The sequence below is a fragment of the Mchenga conophoros genome, linkage group LG7 (assembly GCF_057382185.1).
Source record: "Mchenga conophoros isolate Kocher_MC1m ecotype Shallow Benthic linkage group LG7, M_conophoros_male_GT1.1, whole genome shotgun sequence".
Taxonomy (NCBI): domain Eukaryota; kingdom Metazoa; phylum Chordata; class Actinopteri; order Cichliformes; family Cichlidae; genus Mchenga; species Mchenga conophoros.
Window position 1 is genome coordinate 36340150 of NC_140532.1, and position 16982 is coordinate 36357131.

At 42.4% G+C, this 16982-nt stretch overlaps 1 protein-coding gene across 4 annotated transcripts in view; it reads left to right on the top strand.

Annotated features, from left to right (window-relative positions):
- lrrtm4l1 (leucine rich repeat transmembrane neuronal 4 like 1) overlaps positions 1 to 16982 on the top strand; it is a 64325-nt gene that overhangs the window by 17522 nt on the left and 29821 nt on the right. The window contains exons 2-3 of one of the 4 annotated variants that reach the window (XR_014893014.1): positions 872 to 2567; positions 3932 to 3990. Coding sequence is in view for 1 of the 4 variants with exons in the window: in XM_085279089.1 (XP_085135215.1) it covers positions 872 to 2502 (1631 nt within the window). In the remaining 3 variants the exon portion in view is untranslated. Of the gene's footprint in view, positions 1 to 871; positions 2584 to 3931; positions 3991 to 16982 lie in introns of those variants that run through there. The other 3 variants (XR_014893013.1, XR_014893012.1, XM_085279089.1) reach the window with 3 other exon arrangements.

Here is a 16982-nt window from a genome sequence, read left to right on the forward strand (position 1 = left end):
AACCTGCAGGACACTGGCCCTCGAGGCCTGGCGTTGCCCACTCCTGGTCTAATGGTATTGTAAATGATTCACAGAGCCATTTGACAGAACAAATGTCATGTAGGGTGTATGAAATCATGGAAGCTTTTTTTTATTCAAAACAACTTGATGAGGGCTAATACTTATTCTGAGAAAATATCTCTTTTACATCATCCTGTAAACCTAAAATGCTGCACATTTAAGCAGTAGGTCTTCTGGTTACTTAATCAGATGTGTATATTTTTTATCATGCTGTTATCGACCTTGAGAAGTCTGTTCAGAATATTCATTTATGAGGAGAACTATATGTCAGTTAGTGTATTTCTTTTAAGAAACCATTGTCATGACCGGTTGGTTACGTAGAACCACTGTCCCAACTGTGTGTTAGGTCATGACATGACTGGCGGGTTTTTGTAAATATGATTCTTTTCATGACATAATGTAAAGAAAAAGAATGTAAAGAGAAGTCATAAAGATACTTAAATAAGGGCCAATCTCAACAGAAACAGAAAAGTACCACTGCTGAATGATAAACTATTTAGATCACTAAAGAAATAATTTAAACAAACAAACAAAAAACCCACAATTTAAAAAAAACATTATATTTACCAGTGTCGAATTTTGAGATCTTTGTAGAAGAGATTTTATATTTAAGTCGTTTTCAATGCATGTATAAAGCTGTTGTTGCACCAGCCCAAGCAACACATTGCTGACTTTGCATGGTAAATCAGTAATAATACTTCTTAGTCCTTTTTGTTTGACAGCATGAATATTTTGAAATTGTAAATATAACTTGATCACCATTCAAATCTTTACGTTTTTCTCTGTATCTCTTTCTCCTAATGTTTTGTAGGTCCATTGCTGTGTGATGGACGACTGACACACCTCCTCTTCCCTTTGCTTCTTCTCTTGCGGGCTCCCCTGTTATTCAGTTTTGGTGAGCGAACATGCCCTAATAGCTGCCGATGTGAGGGAAAAACTGTCCATTGTGATTCATCTGGATTTTTAGATGTTCCAGAAAACATCTCAGTAGGCTGCCAGGGCCTTTCCCTGCGATACAATGAACTGCATACGCTGCTACCATATCAGTTTGCTCACCTCAGCCAGCTTCTCTGGATCTACTTAGACCACAATCAGATTTCAGTTGTTGACAGTCGAGCGTTCCAGGGGGTCCGCAGACTCAAAGAGCTCATTCTGAGCTCCAACAGGATTACAGCCCTACACAATTCAACATTTCATGGAATTCCAAATCTTCGAAGTCTGGACTTGTCCTACAACAAATTAGAAAATCTACAGCCCGGTCAATTCCATGGCTTACGAAAACTACAAAACCTTCACCTACGCTCCAATGGTCTCTCCAACATCCCAATTCGAGCATTTCTGGAGTGTCGAAGTTTGGAGTTTCTGGATTTGGGTTACAATCGAATCAAAGCTCTTACCCGCACAACTTTTCTGGGTCTACAGAAGCTGATGGAGTTACATCTGGAACATAACCAATTCTCTCGGATCAACTTTTTTTTGTTTCCACGTTTAGCCAACCTAAGATCACTTTATCTGCAGTGGAATCGAATTAGGGTGGTCAACCAGGGTTTGCCATGGACATGGTATACACTGCAGAAGCTTGATCTGTCTGGAAATGAAATTCAGACTCTGGACCCAGCTGTGTTTCACTGCTTGCCCAACCTGCAAGTCTTAAACCTGGAATCCAACAAGCTGTCCAATGTGTCTCAGGAGGCAGTGTCAGCGTGGATCTCACTGACCTCAATAAGTCTTGCTGGCAATATCTGGGATTGTGGAACTGGGATATGCCCACTTGTTGCTTGGTTGAGAAATTTTCGGGGTAGTAAAGACACAACAATGATATGCAGCAGCCCAAAGTATCTCCAGGGAGAAAAAGTCATGGATGCTACAAGGAGCCATGGTATTTGTGAGGAAACCGATTACATTCTGACTGAAACACCTTCACCAACATCAGAGCTCATTTCGGAAGCCACTGCCGAACCAACCTTTGGCCCCACAAGTGGCATTCCACCTATGCCACCGACCAGTACCTTTGGTCCTCTCCCACCATTTAGACCTCGACCCATTCCTCATCCTACCTTTCCCGGGCATATGAGCAAAGATCCCAGAGACTCAGTGGTTCGCCCTCGACCCACTCACATACCACCCCCAGAGATAGAGCACATGACTCTGCACAAAGTGGTTGTGGGCAGCGTAGCACTCTTCTTCACCATGTCATTAATCTTGACAGTTTTTTATGTTTTGTGGCGGCGCTACCCAGGTGCAACCAGGTTGCTGCAGCAGAGATCCATGGTGGGACGGAAGCGTCGCAAAAAGAGTCCAGAGCCAGAACAGAACCTCAGCTCCCAGCTCCAAGAGTATTACATGAGCTACAATCCTGCTGCAACACCGGAAGCATTGGAGGTGCTAGGCAATGGCACTGGTTCCTGCACTTGCACAATTTCTGGCTCCAGGGAGTGTGAGGTATGATCGATCGCATCAGCCTAAAAATAAAAACTCAAAATCAAAATACAAGACCCAACAGAGAGGTAAATCCTTTATCAAGTATGTACTGTAAAAACACTAATCACAGTAAAGCACCCTTAACTCTTCATTTAAAGCACGCTTGACTCCAAATGTTAGATGTCTCCAATTATTCCAGTTTTTTATTTTGAAACCGACTCTAAAGGGGAAAATACAAAACAGCTAATCTGATCTGATCTAGGAAAAGAAATCTACATCATGGTCTCAGAGGACTGCATTAACACAATAATTAATGCATGCATAATTTTTTGTTCTCTGAATTATATTGGTTATGGCTTTAATTACCATTCTTTTGCTTGGAATTTATCTTTGTATCACTGGTTATCTGGATGATCTTTTCAAAGCTACCCTTTTGAAAATGTTCTTCATGGTATGTAGACTTGAAAGCACAGGGAATAATTGGAAACTGTCTAACTAATTTGTAGACACTACTCCACATTAGCATTGCATGGCTTAGATGTTTTAAAGCTTTTTTGGCTTGCGTGTTTGGAGGAGTGAGAATGATGTGTTTCTGTGTGCGTGTTTGTGGACTAATGCATAAATGTGTGCCTACATAATTAATTTTTCTATTGAAAAATGCCAAATATACTATATTTAGCATCTATTAAGGTAAAATGGCAAGGGTCTACGAAGTGCAATGCTGTTAAGTAAGAATTTGGTAGTTTTGCTGTCACAAAGTGAGAGCAGCTGATCAATACTAGATAGAACATAAAGTTCAAATATATTGCCTATCGTCAGCTGAACATCCATTATAGATGTCTAAAGTTGATGATCTGCACTGAGTGTGTCTGGCGCACTGCATGCCTCCTCACTTGAGGAAATTTATGTTAATCTGCATAGAGGGGAGGCACTATGGTAATCCCAAAGCTTATGATATGGCTTAAATGAGGATCCCTCTGCTCTGGTAAGGAGTGAATGTATAAACCATTGTAATTACAACCACAAACATGAAGACATGTCTAATTTTGGGACGGAAATTTTACCTTTCAAAGTAATGACTGCACACCTGTGTGTTTTTCACCAATGGGCCCAAGATAGTTTAAGTAAATTAAAATACTTAAAATATTTTTGTCTAAATATTTTATTTTAAATGTGATTGATTTCAATTAAATTGAAAAAAGGGGGAATTGGAGGATACAATACATCAAATAATAGTTTTTTTTCTCTAGCTATCCTAACTCATATTCAAACTTTGTGGGTTCTAATGTGAAAGAGGCTCACTGAGCAAAATGTTTAATTTTGAAATTTAAATTGTTTGGTACTATTCATTTTTACTTGAGCTATAAACTTAATTTTCTCACATTGTGAAGTTATAATATAATAAGTAAATGTCAGTAAGAAAATATATATATTTTTTCCTTCCCTGTAGGTGAAGTCAGCATTACAGATGTGGGGAGGTCGAATGAATTACAGCAAGTCAACCAAATCACCTAATCAAATCAGCCTGTTCCATATACTCTAAGTCATAACTCACTTGATATTGACAATGGAGCAGGTCCAGCTTTTAACATTTTACATCAACAGTAAAATTGTTTTCAATCTCCTACTTGCAGTTATAGCAGTATTTTTATTCCAGTTTTCCTCATGGCATATGTTTACAAGGACATATTGACAGTTACAATGGTAGCTGGTTTGCTTTCATGATTCACTTTCATGATATTGGGCTATTGTAGAGTTCAGTCATAATGCACTGCATTATGATCGAATGGATAATGTCAGCAGTAACGATAAAGAGAAATGTACGAGGATTAAATTGATTTCAAGTGCTCCCAAGGTTTAAAAAAAAATGGTGTGTGTGTTAAAATGACATGTACTTATATACAGAATAAACAAATGGCGATCAGTTTCATGCATAGATTTTTGTGAGCAAAGCAGCTAATCAAGCAGTCTGACTTCAAGGATGAATGAAGGAGCACTTCAAAGATGCAGTCCAGTGGTTAAGGGGTGAAACTAATGTCAAATCTAAAGCCAATTAGGATGCTATTCATCCAGAGGGTTATGGCTTCTTTCAAAAATTCTCCACTTCCCCTTTGGTGCTTATTCAGTTTCAATTACAAGATGTCTTGGTGGCATAGAGGAGGTGTTTTGATATCTCTTTCCCAAAGCTTGTAATATTTGCTGAAGAAATCTCAATTTTGTGCAATGAGCCATAGCTTGAATGGATGTTTGCCCCTAAACTTTACTAGTACCCCAAAACTACGCCAATTGAAAACTCTTAAAAGAAACATACCTTTGCTTTTGTAAATAGAGAATCAGATGCCTGATTACGCCTGGGTTTGACCAATGCTAATCTACCCTCCAGAGATCAGAAACACAGCTGTATAGCTTTTCTCTGCTCTGAATAAATGAATCTGGGGCTCATCAGTTGCAAATGAAAACCAGCCAATAAAAGGTATCTTGCTCACTTGCATACTATGAAGGTTTTTTAAGCATTGCTTACCCTGCTACAAGGCCAAGCATCCAACACGCATTTACGCTGAACAAAGGACATTATGTTAAATTTACATATCTTTAGGCCGATTTTATTCAGTGGAGTATTTGCGGTTTTTTTCTGAACAAGGATGTTATTAACTTTTCACTGTAGAGAATAATGTGGGAAAACAAACTCGGTTAATAAAGTTAATTCTCACTTTCAAAATCCTACTTGGAATTTGGTAAAAAGCATTTAGATTAATAGTTTGTTGGGCTTTTTTTCATTGTTTTGTTTTTATAGATGTATTCAAATTCCAAAGAAGTCCATAACATCAGAGTTAGGTTCTTTGTAAAGAATTGAAAAAATGAATGTCTTTTAAAGATAAAAAAGTATTGTATACTTCAGTTGAAAAGATTAAGAGATCTATATTTGTACAGTGTCTTGTGACTGCTGTGTTAGTCACCAGCACACAGCTTGACTCCAGTTTGATACAAACAAAAGCAATGCTCTGATTCTCTTTTAACTGCAAATATTTCTGTAGCAATCAGTGTCAGTGTAAGTATTGTTTCTCTCCACATAACCATAATCCAAATCTCATCATCTCAAAAACGATCTTTCCTTTTCAACATCACTGACGGTGTCTACAGTAGTTTGCTTGGGGGCGTTCTACACTGTTGCCTATTTCAGCCGTTTAATAATTGAGAAGCTGGTGTCAGCCTGGTTTAGTTTGATGAAAGTGCCATCTTGCTGGCTGTGCCTTTCATTACGGCTGTGTGCAACGCCAGCAGTCCCTTTTGGGTGGCAATGGGGACGAACAAAAGCTAGCACAACACATTTACTCTGGTGTGGCTAGAATTCGGTGAGGTATTCTGACTGACACGGCCCAGCAGGAGACAAGTCGATGTCTTTTTTACTTACATCCTAAAGATTTTGAGGCAAGAAACTCAACACTTAAAAGCCTGTGCAGCTCCAGAGGTTTGGGGGTTTTTTTGGGGGGGGGGGTTTCACAGGTTGAGGTTAGCTGCAGTTATGCATGGCGTTTGCTGAGATCACCAAAATGGATCAGTAATACACCATGTACAGAATTCAAATATGGGCAGGTCTCTCATGTAGGAGTTGTGGAAAATTTACAGCTATTGGAGAAAAAAAAAAAACAGCTTTAGACGTGGTGCCTAAATGATTGCAAGCATTACCACAAATAGAAATGAAACACGGCTTATTTCAGGAAGCTCATATGTGTGGGTATACTCTGCTATTCGAGATCCACAACTATCATCCTATTCATCTTATTAAAACTTCCCTTGAAGCTTTAATAAGCCCTGGTAGGCCTATTGACTCATTGTTTCTATACCAAAATAGTGATGTTCATGAATCTTCAAAATAGTGAATGCTGAAGTTTAATTTACATAATAGCATTACATTAACAGGCGGCATGAAGTTTAAAGCATAAATGGGTGACTCTTTTAAATATTAGAATGATAATCTTTGCCTTCTGATTCATTTTGTTGCTGATCACATTCGGTTGGCAACAGTGCTGTATTTCATTGTAGATGGGTTCAGCTACTTTTCCAATTTTTCCAATATTTCATAGTCTTTGTTATAACACTGAATATGTTTCAATCACATTTTTATATTTCTAAAATTATTTTCTAAATCTTTGGAATGCCTTTTAAATAATAAAAAATGATACCCCAGTTAATACACAATTTATTATAATTAAACTGAAAAAAAAATCAATGTAATTTAAGAAACATATTTCTTTCTGTCAGCAGTAAAACAACTATTAACAAATTCTGTTATAAAGTGATATTGTAAAAGGTCAATTATACATATTTTGACATAGCTACAATTATAAGAAAAAGATAGTAGTAAAACATACGAGCATGGTTGCAGTGTGAGCATTACGTCATGCTGCTCAGCTCTGTGGCTATAATATAGCAGTGCACAGTTTGAACTCATTGTATTCAGTTTTGGTGTTGATAAAGTTGACAATTCTGCCCAGACAATGAAATTCACAGACTCTGTGTGTGAGCTATAATAACAGGCGAATTGGTTCATCTTGTTTATTTTATTTTTTTTTAAAGATGTTTTTGCTGCATTTCTTTTTAAGACTTCAAAGCATAAATTAACTTCATCTTGGGCTTGTTTGTGATCCTCGTACATGTTGACAGATTATTGAGTAGTACAAATTGTTACACATACCTATAGGGCAGTTAAAATAAATAATACTGGGATGCATATTTTGATCTTAAGAGCTCATTACATGTATTTTTGGTAAGCAGTTGTAATGATTTTAATGTTGTACAGTATTGTGTTGTATGTGTGTGGAAAGGCAATCATATATGTTTAAAATACTGTTATAATAGCACGCTTTGACATAAACAGTCACTAAAACAGTTTAAGAAATCAACATGAGGTGAGTGATGTTTGATTGTCCCATAGGAGAAACTGAAAAAGTAGATTTGGCAGTTCATTCTCTCATTGGTCTTTCCTCAAGCGATCCCTGCTTCTGGGAGATACTGTGCTGGTATCCTACCCCCACCCTTTACGTTAACATGGCTTTGAAGAGAGGCGGGTGTTACACAGTCAGCCCCAGCGTACACTTTGCATGTCCCCTGGCTAATTTCCCCTCTAGTCCCGTTCCACTTGACAGGCGTTCTTCCAAAAACAATTTAGAAGAACACTTTCATTTTCCGCTCTCTCTCCCCTTTACCTCATCAGCTCTAAGAAACCATTAAGAGCTTAAGTGCAAGCAGGCATACACTACTGAGAAAGATCTCAATGAATATACAGTAAGTCTCACACCCCTGATTCCAGTTTAGTCATTTGCTCCCTCACTTCCCCTCCTGCCCCAAATTCTCCCTTGCAGGCACTAAAACAGCTTTTAATATGTGCATCATGCAATCCTCTCCGGTCTTACATTATTAAATTCATCATTTCTGTGATCGAGCAAGATAGAGTTTAAAGTAACTGAATTATTAAGAGTTTTTTTGGTCTATAGTAAGCTTTCTGTCTTGTTTTCTCTTGTTTTTTAAACTTTCTGTGTCTTATGCTCCAGAGAGCAAGATCCTGCTGCTCCTGTCAGCCAATAACTGAACCTCTTTTAATGGAAACGGAGGGCTAATGAGGGAGCGATATATATTTCTGGCTGCACGGCCCAAGTATTTTTCCAGTTGACATAACAGAGAAAAACTGCAAAACATCTTACTTTATCATCATTTAAAATGGCGGACAGTTGGAACAGCTGCTTGTATGACAATGCCAAGATGTCCCTTGGTGAGAAGTATTTCCACTTCTTCGGTGCAACAAACCTCTTAGCCCTCTCAGAGGGACAATTTCATGCCCTCTTCCCTCGATTGCTGGGTCATCCTCAAAAGAACTCCCAGGAAGGTTGTGCCTGGATGATGATGCATGTACTAAAATGTAGATGTGATTCTGCACCCTAGGCACTCCCTCCTATCTCACATGAAGAGATGCAGTCATACATACACAACACAAACCCCGGTGAGTGGTGTATTCTTAGCAGCTTCTGGAGCCTGATTTGGCCCTGGAGCTAAGACAAATAAGGATCTTCTGTTTTACTGGATATCACACCAAAAACAGAGAGGAGATTCTATAGTATATTTTTTTTGAACAGTTTTTAGACTGAAAAGGGGAAAACAGCTCAGTGGCACCTTATATAAAAGATCCACCTCCGCGTTTGCCCTAAATTGAATTTTCTAATCTGCTACCTGCCCCCCTCCTCTCCCTTCTTCTTGCCGTTGGCTTTGGCAGCCACTGTATACTTCATCCTCAGATAACAGTAGCATCAACCCACCCACCTCACTTGTTCTGTCAAAAACACACAAACATCTTGTTTTGCTTCAGTCTTAATAACTGCAAAGCTGGCACATGTACACACACGTACTAAAATGTGCAGATACAAAAATGAGAATAAGGATAACTCACTATGTCATCACATTCACTGCAGAGACAGGTCGAAAAAGATATTAACATATATACAGTGGGGCAAAAAAGTATTTAGTCAGCCACCGATTGTGCAAGTTCCCCCACCTAAAATGATGACAGAGGTCAGTAATTTGCACCAGAGGTACACTTCAACTGTGAGAGACAGAATGTGAAAAAAAAATCCATGAATCCACATGGTAGGATTTGTAAAGAATTTATTCGTAAATCAGGGTGGAAAATAAGTATTTGGTCAATAAAAAAAAATACAACTCAATACTTTGTAACATAACCTTTGTTGGCAATAACAGAGGTCAAACGTTTACTATAGGTCTTTACCAGGTTTGCACACACAGTAGCTGGTATTTTGGCCCATTCCTCCATGCAGATCTTCTCGAGAGCAGTGATGTTTTGGGGCTGTCGCCGAGCAACACGGACTTCCAACTCCCGCCACAGATTTTCTATGGGGTTGAGGTCTGAAGACTGGCTAGGCCAATCCAGGACTTTCAAATGCTTCTTACGGAGCCACTCCTTTGTTGCCCGGGCGGTGTGTTTTGGATCATTGTCATGTTGGAAAACCCAGCCTCGTTTCATCTTCAAAGTTCTCACTGATGGAAGGAGGTTTTGGCTCAAAATCTCACGATACATGGCCCCATTCATTCTGTCCTTAACACGGATCAGTCGTCCTGTCCCCTTGGCAGAAAAACAGCCCCATAGCATGATGTTTCCACACCCATGCTTCACAGTAGGTATGGTGTTCTTGGGATGCAACTCAGTATTCTTCGTCCTCCAAACACGACGAGTTGAGTTTATACCAAAAAGTTCTACTTTGGTTTCATCTGACCACATGACATTCTCCCAATCCTCTGCTGTATCATCCATGTGCTCTCTGGCAAACTTCAGACGGGACGTCTGGCACTGCGGGATTTGATTCCCTGCCGTTGTAGTGTGTTACTGATGGTGACCTTTGTTACTTTGGTCCCAGCTCTCTGCAGGTCATTCACCAGGTCCCCCCGTGTGGTTCTGGGATCTTTGCTCACCGTTCTCATGATCATTTTGACCCCACGGGATGAGATCTTGCGTGGAGCCCCAGATCGTGGGAGATTATCAGTGGTCTTGTATGTCTTCCATTTTCTGATGATTGCTCCCACAGTTGATTTTTTTCACACCAAGCTGCTTGCCTATTGTAGATTCACTCTTCCCAGTCTGGTGCAGGTCTACAATACTTTTCCTGGTGTCCTTCGAAAGCTCTTTGGTCTTGGCCATGGCGGAGTTTGGAGTCTGACTGTTTGAGGCTGTGGACAGGTGTCTTTTATACAGATGATGAGTTCAAACAGGTGCCATTCGTACAGGTAACGAGTGGGGGACAGAAAAGCTTCTTCCAGAAGACGTTACAGGTCTGTGAGAGCCAGAGATTTTCCTTGTTTGAGGTGACCAAATACTTATTTTCCACCCTGATTTACGAATAAATTCTTTACAAATCCTACCATGTGAATTCATGGATTTTTTTTTTCACATTCTGTCTCTCACAGTTGAAGTGTACCTCTGGTGCAAATTACTGACCTCTGTCATCATTTTAGGTGGGGGAACTTGCACAATCGGTGGCTGACTAAATACTTTTTTGCCCCACTGTAACTAGACACACTGACACAGGTAAATTGTTTAGTAATTATGCATTTAATGTTAGTAAAGCAACTGACAAATGTAGCAAGGATAAAGAAAATAAAGGTAGGAAAAAAAAAAAAGGTAAGGAACTTGCAACAAATGTTTCTGGCCATTCTTGAACTGTAATAGCAGGCAGTCTGACCTCTGCGACACGTATGTTAAGTTAGTAAGCAACAGCAAAAAAATAGGTGAATAAACATATATTGAACCTCTGTCTTAATGTGACACTCATATGCCATATGCGTTTCATACCATTTACTGCCTTAAACTGAATCAATCAATAGATCAAAAATGAATGGGCAGTTCTTGTCACCTTCATAGTCAGCAGGATTTATTTCAACAACACCCATCTAGTCAAGAGCGTGTCTGTTTCATGCCAGAAGCCACAAAACCTCATTAAGTGTCATCACACAAAAAAGGGGATTTCTTTTTCTTTTTTTTTTTTTTTAAATGAAACTAACTTCTTAAAAAATTTAATATTACTTAAAATTAAGCCACACAGTATGAAATTAACTTCAAAAATGAATCTACTTTGTATTGACTTTCCATTTGCCTGCAGTGCTAGTCTTGCAGAATACAGCAATTCATCTCCAGCACACTTCTTCATCCTGCTCTTATTTAATACAAGTAAATGGGTGTAAATGGGTGTGGAAGACAGTGCCCTAAAGCTAGTGAAGCAATAAGATCTTTGTGTGATTGGCTAAGTAGTTAATAAACAACTCACGTAAGACGTTGTCCTTGCTTTTTATTGCTGATACTCTTAGTAGTTTTTAACCAGAAACTTTTATCCGCTATTCTCCATTCTTTGAAGAAACAATGGTGTGTTGAGAAAAGATTTTCAAATTAAGTAGGAATGCTGGGATGTGGGATAAAGTCTGTTGCCTTCAGTTGAGATTTTTCTCAATTGTATTTGAGACGGTTTTCTTTGCAGCATTGTGCAGCTGAACAAAACTCCAGCAATAACCTAGCATGCAAATGCCAAGATGGAGAAATGCATATGGTTTGTTGGGATGAGACTGCTGATTCTTCATATTAGGTTTAGCAGAATACATTTACTCAGGTAGAGAATTATGAAGTGCAGTAAATACATGTGTCTTTCTACCAAACAGTGTGGCGAGGAGTGGTAGTAGCACAAAATCCACATGTACATTTATGTTGGGTGGCGGCCAGGAGCGGAGGCCCTGGCGGACTGACCCCCGGCTGCCAAGACTGGCAATAGGGACATAGAATGTCACCTCTCTGGTGGGGAAGGAGCCTGAGTTAGTGCGTGAGGTTGAGAGGTACCGGCTAGATATAGTCGGGCTCACCTCTACACATGGCTTGGGCTCTGGAACCAGTCTCCTGGAGAGGGGCTGGACTCTGTCTCAGTCTGGAGTTGCCCCTGGTGAGAGGCGGCGGGCTGGGGTGGGTATCCTAATATCCCCTCGGCTTGCTGCCGGTACGTTGGGGTTTTTCCCGGTGGACGAGAGGGTTTGTTCCCTGCGCCTTAGGGTCGGGGAACGGGTCCTGACTGTCATCTGCGCTTATGCGCCGAGTGGCAGTTCAGAGTACCCAGCCTTCTTAGAGTCCCTGGGGGGGGGGTGCTGGAGGGTGCTCCACCTGGAGACTCTGTTGTCCTGCTGGGAGACTTCAATGCTCACGTGGGTAACGACAGCGAGACCTGGAGGGGCGTGATTGGGAGGAACGGCCTCCCTGATCTGAACCCGAGCGGTGCTCTGTTATTGGACTTCTGTGCTAACCACAGTTTGGCCATAACGAACACCCTGTTTGAACATAAGAGTGTCCATAAGTGCACGTGGCACCAGGACGCTCTAGGCCGTAGGTCGATGATCGATTTTGTAATCGTATCAGCAGATCTGCGACCATATGTTCTGGACACTCGGGTAAAAGAGAGGGGCTGAGCTGTCAACTGATCACCACCTGGTGGTGAGTTGGATCAGGTGGCGGGGGAGGACGCTGGACAGACCTGGTGCACCTAAACGCGTAGTGAGGGTGTGCTGGGAACGTCTAGCAGAGGCCCCAGTCCGCGAGATCTTCAACGCACACCTCCGGCAGAGCTTCAACAGCATTCCGAGGGAGACCGGGGACATTGAGTCCGAATGGACCATGTTCAGCGTCTCCATTGCCGAAGCTGCTGCATTGAGCTGCGGCCGCAAGGTGGTGGGTGCCTGCCGTGGTGGTAATCCCCGAACCAAATGGTGGACACCAGAGGTGAAGGGAGCCACCAGGCTGAAGGAGGAGTCCTATCGGGCTTGGCTAGCCTGTGGGACTCCGGAGGCAGCCGACAGGTATCGACAGGCCAAGCAGAATGCGGCTCGGGCAGTGGCTGAAGCAAAAACTCGGGTGTGGGAGGAGTTCGGAGAGGCCATGGAAAAAGACTTTCGGACTGCCTCGAAGAGATTCTGGCAAACCGTCAGACGTCTCAGGAGGGGAAAGCGGTGCTCTACCTGCACTGTGTATAGTGCTGGCGGAGCGCTGCTGACGTCGACTGAGAAAATTGTCAGGCGGTGGAAGGAATACTTCAAGGACCTCCTTAATCCCACTGACACGTCTTCCGAGGAGGAAGCAGAGTCTGGGGATGAGGGGAATGACCCGCCAATTTCCGGGGGCGAGGTCACTGAGGCAGTTAAACAACTCCTTGGTGGCAGAGCCCCTGGTGTTGATGAGGTCCGCCCCGAGTTCCTGAAGGCTCTGGACGTTGTAGGGCTGTCCTGGTTGACACGCCTCTGCAATGTTGCGTGGAGATCAGGGGCAGTACCTGTGGACTGGCAGACCGGGGTGGTGGTCCCCATCTTTAAGAAAGGGGACCGGAGGGTGTGTTCCAACTACAGGGGGATCACACTCCTCAGCCTCCCTGGGAAAGTCTATGCCAGGGTGCTGGAAAGGAGAGTTCGTCCGTTAGTCGAACCTCGGATACAGGAGGAACAATGCGGTTTTCGTCCTAGTCGCGGAACACTGGACCAGCTCTTTATCCTCTCCAGGATACTTGAGGGTGCATGGGAGTTTGCCCAACCAGTCTACATGTGTTTTGTGGACTTGGAGAAGGCATTCGACCGTGTCCCTCGGGGTGTCCTGTGGGAGGTGTTGCGGGAATATGGGGTGTCTGGCCCATTGCTACGGGCCATTCGATCCCTATACAACCGTTGCAAGAGCTTGGTTCGCATTGCCGGCAATAAGTCGGATTCGTTCCCGGTGGGTGATGGGCTTCGCCAGGGCTGCCCTTTGTCTCCGGTTCTGTTCATAATTTTTATGGACAGGATTTCTAGGCGCAGCCAAGTGGCGGAGGGCTTTTGCTTTGGTGGCCTCAGAATCTCATCTCTGATTTTTGCAGATGATGTGGTTCTGTTGGCTTCATCGGGTGAAGGCCTCCAGCTCGCACTGGAATGGTTCGCAGCCGAGTGTGAAGCAGCGGGAATGAGGATCAGCACCTCCAAATCTGAGGCCATGGTTCTCAGCCGGAAAAGGGTGGAGTGCCCACTCCGGGTCGGGGATGAGTTCCTGCCCCAAGTGGAGGAGTTCAAGTATCTCGGGGTCTTGTTCGCGAGTGATGGGAGAAGGGAGCCGGAGATCGACAGACGGATTGGGGCTGCAGCTGCAGTAATGCGGACGTTGCACCGGTCCGTCGTGGTGAAGAGGGAGCTGAGTGTAAAAGCGAAGCTCTCAATTTACCGGTCGATCTACGTCCCTACCCTCACCTATGGCCACGAGCTGTGGGTAGTGACCGAAAGAACGAGATCGCGGATACAAGCGGCAGAAATGAGCTTCCTCCGAAGGGTGGCTGGCCTCTCCCTTAGGGTGAGAAGTTCGGCCATCCAGGAGGGGCTCAGAGTAGAGCAGCTGCTCCTCCACATCGAAAGGAGCCAGCTGAGGTGGTTCGGGCATCTGACAAGGATGCCCCCTGGGCGCCTCCTGGGTGAGGTGTTCCAGGCATGTCCCACCAGGAGGAGGCCCCGGGGCAGACCCAGGACACGCTGGAGAGATTATATCTCTCGGCTGGCCTGGGAACGCCTTGGTATTCCCCCGGACAAGCTGGAGGAGGTGGCTGGGGAGAGGGAGGTCTGGGCCTCTTTGCTTAGGCTGCTGCCCCCGCGACCCGACCCCGGACAAAGCGGATGACGATGGATGGATGAATGGATGGATGGACATTTATGATTTCAGCTTAATGCAAATACCAGTATGGAAACATTGTCATTCACAAGGGTATCAAATACTCACATTTTCAAAGCCAGTAGCATCAGACTGATATTAACAAGGTTTCCTTTGGTATTGGTGTCTTGATCAGGCTGAGTGTTGGCTATATTAAAGTTCAACATTCCAAGGGCACTGCTAGTTATAGGTTAACTGGCTAAGTTAACTCACTGAGTTAATCCAGGGAAAATGGTACAGCCAGTGCAATGCACACCAGTGTCGAAGGACAAAAAAAAAAAGTATGATATTTCAGACTGGACCAAAGCAGCAGACCAAACGTCCACTGCAGGGCCTAAATATGCTGTACTTTATGGAGCTGATTCTTTTTTCTTCTCCATGATGATCCTTGTAATCGTCTTTCAAACCCTCACAATGAATCTTTACTCATTAGTTGGAGCCCTGTAGTGTAGCATTCTAATTCTGCAGGGAATAAGCATCCACAACTATCTTCCCATTTGTCTTATTAAAACTTCCCTTGTAGCACCTTTTGATTCCTCATTGCTGTTTTATTTCCAACTGTGAAGCATTTGAGTTTAGAAAATGTGAGAAAATAAAGGCTGAAGGAAGTCGGCTGGAATGAAAATGTGGAACAAGGAGGCACTATGCCATTTGTGCTATTTATATCATTAAGAGGTTGGTGGCTAATGTGCAGCCAGGCAAGGAATCCCATGAAATCACCTCTATGTAGGAAGAGCATGGCTGTAGTAGCATAAGAGGGTTTACAGCAATGACCAGTGTATCCTGACAAGCTGTCTGCGCTAGACAGACTGTACCCTATGAACCTTGAAACTGTGTGAAGGTAGTTTAGTCATAAAAAATACTTCGTTGTTCTCTTCAAAAGACATAGGTTAGAGTAATTAATTGTGTGTCAATAGTTTGAACTGCACAATGCTTTTTGGTTATGAAATCTCAAAGAGTTATTTTGGGCTCCAAGGCCTATCAGGTAAAAATAAAAAAAACCACCAATTTAACCAATTCAAACGGTTTTACATACATTTTTTAAAGTAAGTACAATATTATTTTTGCCTTCTTTATGCATTGCTTATATAATAAGGATCAAATAGGACTGCAACTTTTGTGCAGAACTGGGGGGGTATTGTTTTTTTTTTTTTTTTTTGTGTGTGTGTGTTGTTGTTTTTGTTAGGGGGGTGGGGGTGTGTGTGTGTGTGTGTGTGTGTGTGTGTGTGTGTGTGGGGGGGGGGGGGGGGGAGGGGGGTTTCTCTCCTCCTGCGCAAAGTTGCTGGTTCTTTCTCTACAAATGTTTAAATCATTAAAGTGTGGTTTCCTAAAGGGAACAGAAATATTTGAGGAGATCACATATTTTTAAATGGCTCCCTATAGGCACAATTTTCTTTTTGAAAATCCACATCCACCCATGAAAAAAGCATGTCTTAGTAGACCAGAATAATGCTGCCTGAAGTGCCTTTTCTACTCAAAGTGACCCGTACTAGTTTAAAAAGTTTAAATAAAATACCTATAGCCTACCTCACACACCTCTTACATTTATGTTGCCCTGTGCTTTCTATGAGTAATGGCTGCATGGCTACTGTTTGTAATAAATTTTGCTACTTAATTAAATTATCACTAATTGATCTTGCATATTATCTGAAGACATCCTCTGTGTGAACAAATTAATCCCACTTCCCGTCATTATATTGCTGTTTCCATGGTCCTGTGGTGCACCCTGTGTGACTGTGTCTTATAACAGGGTGAAATGGCACTTGGTAGGTTAAATCGTGACTCAAAAATGGCTGTAGGTTATCTGTCTCTCCGTGTTACCCATGTGAGTAGTGACCTGCGGTTGGTGAGCCCTGCCTCTTTCCCAGTGTCAGTTAGGCACAGCGACTCCATGACTTTGAGGATGACTGGAGCTATGGAGCTATTTTTATTTATTTATTTTTATCTAATTACATGCATGTATTATAACTGCATTTTCTTCCTCATTGTATTGATTCAGCACGGGTCCATTTTGACATGATAGCATCACACACCACCTACAGCTTTGTCATATACACTTCTTAACACTTTAAAAATGCATCAGATCTCAATAGAAAAAAACCCAAAACAAGACAAAAAACACATGCTGAATATCTGTCTATCCTGATATAGACCGGGTAGCGTGTTAGGAATGAAAGGATGCCACATCGTTTAATGAAAATAAAACGTGCCTGTATCCATGCCTCACAATGTTGTGGCATGCTCCTAATGA